Source organism: Argiope bruennichi, chromosome 2, assembly GCF_947563725.1.
Source record: "Argiope bruennichi chromosome 2, qqArgBrue1.1, whole genome shotgun sequence".
Taxonomy (NCBI): domain Eukaryota; kingdom Metazoa; phylum Arthropoda; class Arachnida; order Araneae; family Araneidae; genus Argiope; species Argiope bruennichi.
This window is the reverse complement of record NC_079152.1, coordinates 8,863,717-8,876,189: the sequence shown is the minus strand read 5'-3', so window position 1 is coordinate 8,876,189 and position 12,473 is coordinate 8,863,717. Positions and strand designations below refer to the sequence as shown.

The 12,473-nt window shown below is 29.0% G+C and overlaps 1 protein-coding gene across 1 annotated transcript in view; it reads left to right on the top strand.

The window, feature by feature from the left end:
* Positions 1–12,473, top strand: part of LOC129960531 (collagen alpha-1(XVIII) chain-like) — a 146,250-nt gene that overhangs the window by 108,319 nt on the left and 25,458 nt on the right. The window contains exons 18-21 of the mRNA XM_056074024.1: positions 270–382; positions 2,602–2,715; positions 4,717–4,828; positions 10,144–10,188. Coding sequence (XP_055929999.1) covers positions 270–382; positions 2,602–2,715; positions 4,717–4,828; positions 10,144–10,188 — 384 coding nt within the window. The remainder of the gene's footprint in view (positions 1–269; positions 383–2,601; positions 2,716–4,716; positions 4,829–10,143; positions 10,189–12,473) is intronic.

Sequence of the window (12,473 nt, the reverse complement as noted above, 5' to 3'; positions counted from 1 at the left end):
ACAGGAGAGAACGTCGAAAGAGTTAATTGCTGTAGTTACTAATCATTGATTAATATTTGTCTTCCCTATTTTCATATTAATAATGCTTCCTGAGTGATAAAAATTTTATGAATATGAATAAGTCTACTGAATATAACTTGGCATCGAAAAGTGATTGCGATTGGAAAAAGATTAAAAACATATATGCAAATAAATTTAATCTTTGTAATATCTGCGCAGAATTTTAAATCATTTGTAATGTTTCCTTTCATCTTATTTATCAATTTCAGTTAAAGGCGAAAAAGGTGAGAAAGGAGACATCGGACCAATAGGACCCACAGGAAGCCCTGGTGTTCCTGGAGTGCCAGGAGAAATGGGACCACTTGGTCTACCAGGAATGAAAGTGAGCAAAGAAAATCATTTTTATGACTCTATTTCAAAAGAAGTACTTTTCTTGTTAATTATATCTTGCTTACATCGGACTTATTTACAAAATTTCCCATAGTAATAATTTAGAATTAAAACAAAAGCTATTTATAGTTGAATTCACTTTTTTTAAATTTTTTAATTCCCTACTGAGGTAGCAAATTTACAATTATAAATTTATATTTTACAACAAAGAAATGAAACAGATAAAATTCCAACAAATATAACATATAATCTTTTTTAATATCTCTATTTTAGATCCCAGAATTAAATAAGGGATTCTTTTACTAGTAAATTATAATTTTTTGCTGTCGTTATAACACTTAAATATTATAATAATAAAGAAAGAACTAAAACGTCTTGAAATTTTTTTTTAATTTAAACTTATTCCAATGATGCTTCAATTATTTGATTGAAACTATAGACGAAAGTAAAAAATTATATCTAAGTAATTAATTCAAATTATTAATACTTTTAAAACTTTCAAATTATTAGCATTTTTTATATAGAACAACATCGATAATTTCTTATTTATTTATTAGAAAATATAAAATCTTTTGACATAGTAGAAACTGTGTATATATAATTTCAATTTAGCCATATTCAAATAATTTCCTAATCGATCGTACTTCATTTTCACTGTAGCTTTAACTGTGGAGTTATACGAGATTTCAATTTTCCCACGGAATCAAAACGCTGAAGTTTCCACATTCCTTCTTAAACTATATAAGATCAAAATTCTTTTTTATACTCAATCTTTTATCCTTTCTGCTGACCTACATATTTTGTCCTTCAGCTTTCATCATGATTTGGATAATAAAATTTTGACAAATGCTAAATATTGAAAATATATGAAATTCTAAAGAATAGAAAGTGTTTAAAAATAAGAAGAAGAATAAAAAGCATCCTAAGGAATAAAAAACTCAACTTCTGCTTCTTCAGTTTAGGTTTTACGCACACACAAAAATATTAATTAATGATTATAAAATTGCTAAAACTACTAATAAATTGTATTGTCATCAGGAACAAATAAATATACAAAATTTTTTAATACTTCAGAAAGTTGGTGTAAATTCTATGACGAAATTCCATTTTTAAAGACATGAAATATGCCAAAATATCAAAAAACTTTTTAAATGATTCATATAACTGAAAGAAATTATAATTTAAAGATATTTTTCATATAATATATGAAATTATGATTAATTTTAGCATTTAAATGCCTGAATGATAAAAAAAGATGCACAAAGAAATTAATCAAAATCTACATTTTAAGTCGATTGTATTTTTTATTTCGTCTTTTTACTCCACATCAGTTTTTTTATACAGTACTTTTTAAATAAAATGTCAAAAAATTCTAGCCCGATGAAAATTATAAATGAACATACATATTATTCATTTACATGAAAAGTGTTTTTTTTTTTATTCAAATAAAATTTTTCGTCATAGAAGTTTGAAGAATTTTTTTTTTCATTCCTTTAAAAAATAATAATAATTTTTAAATTTATATTTAAAGAAAAAGTACAAAAAATAAGTTAACAATAAAAAATACGAAAGGAATATTAAATTCGATTTTAACTTAATAGCGAAATCTTTTCAAAGTCTTTTCTTCAACTTAAAAAAGTTTGTAGAAAAAGAAATTTCTCTATTGTTCTCCTAGGAAAAAATTTCTCCATTCAATTGCTATTCATTCCTTCTAGTCACTATTCAAGATCACGAAATCCCTTACATTCTTCGCTTCATTTCATTACAGGATGTTCATTAAAAGAATTAAAGAACTAACGTATAGAAGTTCATGTAATTTATAAAAAAAAAATGTAATGCTGTTGGGAAAAAATAGTGATTCAAAATTACGAAGGAGTTTATATACTTTATTTGATTTCATTACAGGACACTCCTTTAAGTAATCAAAGAATTCAAGATGACACGATTCAAGATAACAAAGTCTTTTATATATTTCGCTTCATTTTTTATAGGACGTTCATTTAGGAGTTAAAGAATTCCCGATTTAATTTTTCAAGACCACAAAATACCTTGCCTGCTCCGTTTTATTTCTTTGAGGAACCTTTATTTAAGGAATTAAAGAATTAGTGAAAAGAAGTTCATATCATTTAACAAAAATATGTTGGAGTATTGTTATTTGTTGGCAAATTTATATTTATATAGCCTAAAATATACGCTTTTCCGAATATTTAGGGCTTGAAAGGTGATCCCGGAGAACCTGGACCGCCCGGCCCAATCATGTATATTGATGAAACCGATGAGAAATACGTTTATGTACCTGGACCTCCCGGACCACCAGGACCTGTGGTAAGCTGAATAAAATATGAAAAATTTTCTTAAAAAATTGGAAATGAATTAAATAAAAATAATCTATTCAGATACTGAAATAAATTTGAAGCATTTGCTTGAAGTTTAATAGACTATGTCATTGTATTTATTAATCTGCATACTTTATTATTTATAAAGCAAATTATTTATAAAAATGCAATACCAAATAAAAAAAAATGAAATCTTCTATCGCAAATTTCAAGTTATCATATGAGAACATTATTATTTTTTAAGTTATTATTTTTCTTAATTAATTTAAGTCATTAACCAGTTTAAACCGGTTTGAAACAATCACGGGATTTTATATGTATATTTATATATATATATATATATATATATATATATATATATATATATATATATATATATATATATATATATATATATAAGTTTTGGAGCTCGACCGATTTTGCGATGAAGAAAAACCCATCGTTTTTCTAAGTATCGACGCATGCGTAATCTGATAGTCCCGTGATTGTTTCAAACCGGTTTAAACTGGTTAATGACTTAAATTAATTAAGACAATTCGTAAGAATTCAAAGAGTGTATAATTTGGAAATTAAGTTGTAACTTTTGTTGGCGATAAATCGCCAAATGTGACGATCTTCTTCATTATTTTCTATTAACCTTATTTAATTAGTTGAAACTATCCCTGAACCAACAATCTTTATCGATTAAACAAACAATATTTTAACTTGTTTGGTTTATTTTTTAAAAACGTTGCGCGAGTTAGGCAATAACACTGTGTAACACACCAAGAGAAATACTACATTAGCAGAAGATAGATAATGGAAAAGCTATACTGTGAAAGCCCACTCCAAAATAAAACTACATTAGCAGACGATAGATATTTCAAAAACTGTAGTGTGAAAGCCGACTCCAAAATAAAAAAAAGGATAAATAGCCAATTTGTTGCCTTCACATTTTGAGGCTACAAAACCTCAAGCGAAAAAAATATCTTGTTCTCACATGATAATAAAATATGTAATTATTTATAGTAAAATAGTATTTGTAACTGATTTTTTGTAATACTTTAATTAATATTTATAGATAAAAATTTATCTTCTAATAATGAAGATGAAAGTGTGTATGTACCGATGAGTTTTGGCATTCTTTGATCTTGAGTTACCATACTTAAAACATGTATACTTTGGAAGTTGAGAATGCGCAATTCGTAGTTATTTTTTAGAATTCTAATTCTATGTATATTGAATCAAAATAAAATCTTGTTTCGTTATATTTGAATGTCTAAAGGCACTTTTGGTTATTCTGAAATGTCACGGAACTTTGAAATATCATTATCTTTAAATAGAGCAGTCGCCTTCCTTTATAATATCAAGCAATTTATTATATAGAGTGTCTAGGCTAAATGGCTAGGGTATCAAGCATTCGATGTATATATATATATATATATATATATAAGAGATAAGATAGAGTTGAAAGTCTAAAAGTTGTTGAAAGAAAGTCTAGAAAGTTGTCTAGAGTTGATTACAAATAAGAAATCCTTAAACTAGTATGTTTATATTGTAATATCAGAGAATAAAAGCCTTTAACAGGTTCAATACTCTTACGATTTCGTCTTTTTTTTAAGCATCCTAAATTACTAAAAAATGCTTTGAAGTTAGACTAAGTTTTGTAACGCTAGAAGAAATGCTATGATTAAAGAGAAAACTGAATTTATCTAAAATATATTTAAATTATAGTTAGTAGACGTAAATAAAGTATCAAAAAGATTAGACGAAATAGATTTCATCCCAAGTTCCAAAACATTTTATCAACATATTAAAATATTGCCTATGAATTGGTACTATAAAATAAATCATTGATAGCCTTTTGAATATTACATAATTCTTAGATGAAACAGTAATGTCAAAAATATGTTATAAAAAGATCTCATATCATTTTATAGTGCTTCTGGATAACAAATTCTTCTTTTTAATTTGTATAAGTATTGAAATTTTAAATTTTGTGTAATTTTAGGGACCTCCTGGGAAGTCCATGCCTGGTCCACCAGGGCCACCAGGACCTCCAGGATCTGCAGGTCCACTGGACGCACTGTGGTCAAATTTCACCAATAGTAACGGAAAAAAGGGTAAATTTTATTATTTAAATTCACAATTTTTTAAATGAAAATGCATTCTGCTTTTGACTAAACTGCTATTAGAACTCTATGTGGACACAGTTTTGTATAAATTTGATATGTTCTGAAGTAATTATTAATGAAGCTTGCTCTTTAAGAGCAAAATATTTGAATTCCAAAAACATTAATATAAATTCAAAATAACTAATTTGAAGAAAAGTTGTCAGTAAAATTGTAATTGTCCTTGACATTCTTGTTTTCATGTAATCATAATTTACTTCATAATTAATTATAATATAATCATGAGCAGATTGCATTTTCAGTAGCAAGCTGGTACCTTTAATGTATTTATTAGAAAAAAAATTTATGGAACAATTCTATATTCGGCAACTTATACAAATATTCATTATGTTTTTAATAAAAAGGGTGCTCTTTTTTCCAACAAAAGGGATCTCAATCCCATCAATTAAAAAAAATTCTAAATAATTTTAAATGGAATTTTTTTAAATTAAAACTTTTCTCATATCTTTCAAGATAATTCGCATTTAATTTTTTATAGCCATTTAAAAATTATTAAGAAATACATATAGATTTAAGTGAACTGTATGAAATATATTAATGAACATTTAGTTTAATCTCCTTAAATATTTGAATTTTGCTTGAAAAACTGCATCTAAATTATAAGCCTCTATAGAAATTCACTGAAACAAAGAGGCAATCAAAAGTGGATGTCATACTACTGAAAGATAAGAAAATCAAAATAGTATTTATAAGTGCTTTAAATTTCAGTTCCAAAGACATTATATTCGAACTTTGTATTTACTTGTCACGTCTTTTAAGACTAGTAATATCTATAGAAGGCGGGAAATAGCAATTTTTTTTTCTTTTTTAATGTATATACGTATTTTTATAACGCATGTACTATATAAGTCAATATGTACTATACTATATATCATTGTATTATATGTACTATATATCATCCAATAATGGTGAGTTTTTTTCATCAAGTTATAAATTTTAACCTATAAACTCGTAAACAATCTTCTAATAAAGAAGATGAATGCTTGTGTTGGCGATCTATAAGCCAGACCGTGTGACTTAAAGATATCAAATTTGGACCTACAGACTTTGGAATATTGGAATGTACATCTCAAAGCGATTTTTTAATTGTATTTATAATTTTAATTTAAGTGAAATTCGTATCGTTTTAATTGTTGCCTTTAGTATTTTATCCTATATTTTTTCCCCGTTATTGTTGATCAAAAGATGAAAATAAAGTTTACTTTTGCATGTTGAGTTGGTTTTAGTATGAGATAATTTTAATAATTTATTTTTGTTATACTATATATATATATATATATATATATATATATATATATATATATATATATATATATATATATATATATATATATATATATATATATATATATATATATATATATATATATATATATATATATATATATATATATATATATATATATATATATATATATATATATATATATATATATATATATACAAGGGGTGTTTAAATGAAAAGGCAAGAAAAGTTGTAATAACGTAACCGTTAACATATTTGCCTATGCCGCTATGGGAGAACGTAGCGAAACATCTAGGGATGCGATTTGAGACTCCGGCGTAGATCGGAGCATGCGCAGGAGAGAGCAAAGGTTCTTGTAAAGACCGCCATCCAATTGACGTGGCAGTGCATTTGAGAACAGGATGGCGTTCATATGTGGAGCAGCACGGCGTTATCCGATTTCTGACAGCGGAAGGGGTACACCGGCTGCTATTCATCTCCGGATGGTCAACGTATACGTGTGTCAGACAAGTCAGTGAGAAAATAGAGTGCCCGTTTTGGAGAAATGGAGTGCAGGCCGTGAGAGTTTGTTTGATGATCCGAGACCAGGCCAGGCAACACAGTCATCACGGCCGATCTCACCGACAAGGTGGACGATCTAGTGGGAAGTGATCGTCGTGTCACATTGCGAATGTTGGCGGTGAAGGTGGATGTCAGCTCCGGAACAGTGTGGACAATTATTCACGACAGGTTGCGTTATCGGAAGGTGTGCGCGCAGTGGGTTCCGACGCAGCTGACCGACCAGCACAAGGAAATCCGTAGGGAGATAGCACTTCAACATCAGTTTCGGTATCATGAAGACCTCGCTTTTCTGGAGTGGATCGCCACAGGGAATGAGAGCTGGCGATATCAATACGAGCCAGAGACAAAGCCGGACAGCATGCGGTGGAAGCATACGTCGTCACCTCCCCTTAAAATGTTCAAAACCAGCAGGCAAGGTGTTACTCACCGTCTTTTACAAGGTCCTCTACTTGTTGGTCCTACTACAAGGTCCTCTACTTGTTGAATTCCTCGAGCATAGAAGAACCATTAATTCCGATGTGTACTGTGAGACACTCCGAAGACTACGCAAGTCCATCAAGAACAAAAGACCGGGGCTACTCCCGAAGGGTGTGGTTCTGCTCCATGATAACACACGTCCACACGTCTCTAGGGTCACACACGCGAAATTGGCCAAGTTCAAGTGGGAGCAACTCGACCATCCACCCTACAGCCCGGACATGTCGCCCTGCGATTTTCATGTGTTTGGTGTCCTGAAAAAACATATGAATGGAAAACGCTTCAACTCGGATGTTGAACTCAAGGACGCTGTAAAGGACTGGGTCTCGTTACGGCCACAGGAATTCTGCGAACAAGGAATCTTTCGGCTCGTTGTGCTCAGGCCTGTGGTGTATACTTTGAATAAAACCTTCATTTATATCCCAGTACTTTTCATTCGAAATATTCACAGTACCTTTGATTCGTACCTTTTCATTCGAACATCCCTTGTATATAATTAATAATATATGTCATATATATGTCATATGTCAGCTATCTTTCTTTATTTATAACTTGAAAATTAATGATCTTTCATCTGAGCAAATGAAAGCTTATTTACAACAAAATAATAATGATTTTCTTCCATTTACTCTTACAATCTTACAGAAAATATTTTGCTCGCATTTTCGTATATTTAAATATTTAATGATTGAGATGTAATTAGAAAAAATTAGTATTTTAAACCAAAACAGTTCTTTCATATATATGTAATTTTAATCCTCGAGAGAATTTTTACCAGAGTTTAATTAAAAATCGCCATTTAAAAAAATTTTTGGAAATTAATTTTATTTTTATATCTCAAAATCTGCATAGACGTAGCTGAACTAGAAATCTGTTATTATCGTCAGTAAACAGATAAGAAATAATAATATTTTATCTATTAAATTAATTACATTTCTTAATTTTTATAACTCATGACATATTTATTAAAAATTTACATAATTTTTTGAAACAGTAGATGGCAGCAGATGATTTTGATTTTGTAACGATTAGTCCGATTAGTAATCGATTTCACAGTATTTATTTAGAAGAGTTTTCGATAGATGGCAGCAGCAGATAAGAAGACTAAACATCACACAGAACACCTTCCATTTGGTTGCTCGAGATATATATATATTTTAATTGCTGGGTTTATAAAAATTATTTCATCAACTGAAACAAATATAACTTTAAATTTTACCCATAAATTCTTTAGTATAAAATATGATTTATTTAAGTTAAAAAATTAAAGTATATTCAGTGCAGTAAATTAAAACTATTTTACCTCAATATTTATAAATTACTTATAGTAATTTATTCGACGAATATATAAATAAATAAAACACAGGGCAAAGGATTTTATTTCAACAAATAGAAAAGGATTTTTTTTTTAATAACAGGGGTAGCAATTCGAAGTTATTCCAGTATAGAAGTATATTCCAGATTTGAATGGATGATCAAAGATTATTATAATGATAAACTTCATTCGCCTTGATCTTAAATCTAAATTACCGGCTTCTTTACGATACATTCTTTGTCCATTATCTTAATAGCAATATTTTAATATAATATAATTAACGCTGTGGAACTACTTCTGATAGCACCAAATGAAAGACCCATTTTAAATTAAGTGATAAGCATAGAAGCTGTTCTGATTGCTTTAACACTGCACGAACGTGGTGAAATAACTTGGTAATGAACAAATTTAGGCTCTGAATTGTATCAAACTCTTATCTTTCAAACATTACATCTAGCTCAAATGAAGCAGTTTCGGGCAGAACGATTTTCAGACGACAGAAATTTCAAGAGCTTTCAAATGAAATAAAACTAGATGGGATCAGTACGCGTACACTGTCTCATGCTCCTTTCCCATAGAAAATATACAGGGAAATAGTATTTTGAGATCGTTTTAGAAAGTAGAACATGGTGGGAACCGGAGATTATTAATGACATATCCAGGGGTCGTAAATTTTCATGTGAAATGAAAAAAGCTCATTCGGAATCAGTGTTTGAGGCTTGATGATTGATTCTTTATTTTTTTTCCAAATTATTTAAAAAGTGTACGGAATATAAAATCGTAATTTTTTAAAAGAACACAAATTTAATAATTTACTTATGTGATTGAAGAACCTGAAACGAAATGATCATTTCTTTTTGTTAGAAAAATATCTACAAAAATAAGGAAAAAAAACTTATTTCTACTTAAAATTTCAATTAATGATTTTCGAACAACAAGGCTCGAACAGAAATGATTTCTTGAAAATGAGGCTCTTTGAGATTTCGGAGTGATGATTTTGCGTCTTGTTTCAAATAAATTATTTTATTTGTTTTTAGTAGTAGTAGTATTTTAATGAAATCAATTTTAAAAATGCAATAACTTTAACATTTTGGAAAACAAATTTTCAAATATCATGCTTGAATATATAAACATCTTCTATAAAAATTTGCTTGTTTAATTATATTTGTTGTTTATAATGGCACTTGCCACAGACAAGCTCGCTGACGAAGTCAGCGATTTTAAGCCAAGGGAGCGTCTCTTGTTTTAGTAGCGCCATCTAGGGCCAAGAGTACGTCTTAGCTACTCAAGCATCACATTCGCTTGCACAAACAACCTTTTTACATGGGGGCACATTCACACATCTCACAGATAGAAGAGACGAAGAACAACCATGCCCGAACCGGGACTCGAACCCAGGACGCCCAGGTCATGGGAAAGACGCGCTACCCCTATGCTAGGACGCCAAATTAATTAAATTTCACGTACATTATCACAACAAATTTCTATGTTATTATATTTCACATGCATTATCACAATTTTCTGTTAAATTATATTTTATATGCATTATTATAAATTTCTATTTTGCATTATATTTCACATATAGTATCACAAATTTGTATGTTAAATTATATATCACATACATTATACAAGTGATTCTGTTTTTAGGAAATTTCGGAATGAAAGGCCTGAAAGCTTTTATGAAATCTGAAGGTAAATAGTTTCGAAATTTACTTACTGTTTCTTTATGAGTTTTATAATTGAATTCTATTTGCATACTCTATGTTTACCACATGTTCCTATTCATTTTTATATTTTTGCTATCTATTCCATTTTTTTCAAAAGATATAAACTGAAAATAGATACTCAGATTTACATCTTGAAATAAAAAAAAAAGATATATAACCATATACATTATACGATAGACTCTAAACATAAATAAAACAGAAATAAGCCACAAATTTACCATCCAAGAGTTGATTACAAAATTAACTCAAAAAACCTTGACAAAATTCTTATTACATCTATGTCTGAAGGTTCCCCTAAAACTAGATAAAATTTATACAAAAAAGTATTTTGCATCTTTTTCAGCATTAGCACAAAATATTTCCCCCCCTTGTGTAACATTGATTATTAACTTTTAATTCAAACTTTACATCTGTGTTTCAGAGCAAATCATAGAAATTGAAGTAGCGCATAAATAAATAAAAAGTGATTATTTGAACACTTGTCTCATCCTTACCACACTTCATCTTAACCAAACAGATTTATTAATGATGTGTACTGTTTTTTATTTCTTTCATTGAAATCTCCTCGTTCCTAGATCAGGGTATAAAGCTATTTTATGACTGATATAAAATTCAAAACCACCTCATATACTTTTTTTTTTACTTTTCTTTAACGAAAACAGTATTTAACTGAACACATACTCCATCACTTGATAGGAAACTTAATTTGAAAACAAAGAAACGATCTAAAGGAGTAAAGTTAGTGATATTTTTGTTGTCAAAGAGCTGTGTCTTCCTGCGTTGCTGCAGCTGAAAATATCTTACTCAGTATAATTATAAAAGCATATTCAATTGGTTCAGATTATTTACATCTGAAAAAAAACGATGACAATAAAAGCTTCATATAAATGAAGTCATTTAAATTATAAAGTTGAAATGGTCAGATTAAATCTCCCATAGCATGTGAGAACAAAGTAAGAAATATTCAGTTTGTCGTAAGATTTGGACCATGATTATGTACCCCGATGGTCCCTATCCTAATTGCCACTCCACAACAAGCGATACATTGAAATTCTATAAATTTAATTTGGACGACGCCAGTGATATGTTTAGACATTTTGGGATCCTAAGCAATGGATTTTATGAGATCCCTCTTTTAATAACTGATCAAATTATTTTCACATTTAATACATTTAAAACTGTGAATGTGAAAGATTTGTTACAATTTCTTTTTTATCTTAGAAACTTCCTGAAATTATGTACGTTTTTATTCATTTATTCTTTTAATATGTATATCACTAAAAAATGATTCAGTAAAAAAATAAAAATAAACTGAAAAATTAATTGTAATAATTAATTAATGATTTCTATTTGTGAAATATCAATATTTCATAATTCGGAAAGATTGTAATGATAAAATAAATTTCAAGCGAATATAATATTAAATGCTATTATTTCACAGGGTCTGTCAATAGGAATAGAACATAGAATAATTAATATTATAATTGTAGCCCCTCTTTTTCCCCTTGAGCAGAGAGCACCCCCTTGTGGCGTTTTACAGAAGCCCCCTTGTGGCGGTTACAGACAAGCAGTTGAACGGGAGACCTGCATCCTGAGATAGACTTTTTCCTATGCGCAACCCTTGCGCTAACGCCGAATGTTTTCGGTTGCAAAAGCTTGAATCCCTCCACCATACTGTTCACTTCAACCTAATTGTCTATGTGCGCAAATTTTGTAGTGTAGCTGTGTTTGTGTAGATTAAAAATATTATATTTAAAACCGGGCAGTTCATTAGAAAAATCGCAACACACTCACTATATAAAACATTATAAAAATTATTATACTTCAGTCAAAGATTTTAATAATTTAATGTGTACATGCACTTTAATAATAATATATTAAAAATGTATTTTGCATTTATTGATTCGACAACTAAGATAATAACTAATAATTTTAACAGATTTTTAATAGATTTGCTCTAGGACTATATTCAGTGAAACAGTCCTTATCTACTAGTTAGAGGTCCAACCTCTGGATATTAAAATAAATGCGATGCCTTAATGACTAAAATTAAATAAAAAATTGTTAAACGCAGTTTAAATGAGATATTGAATGTTCGATTCAATATCCTTTTTATGCAACTGAACTCTTGTACTTTCAGCAACCTGATTATTTTCAATAGGAAGACTCGCACTTATAAATTTCATTAATTTGTTACTCTTCTACTCAATTTATGTACTAAGTCTAGGCAAGAAATAAAATCCTGCCTGG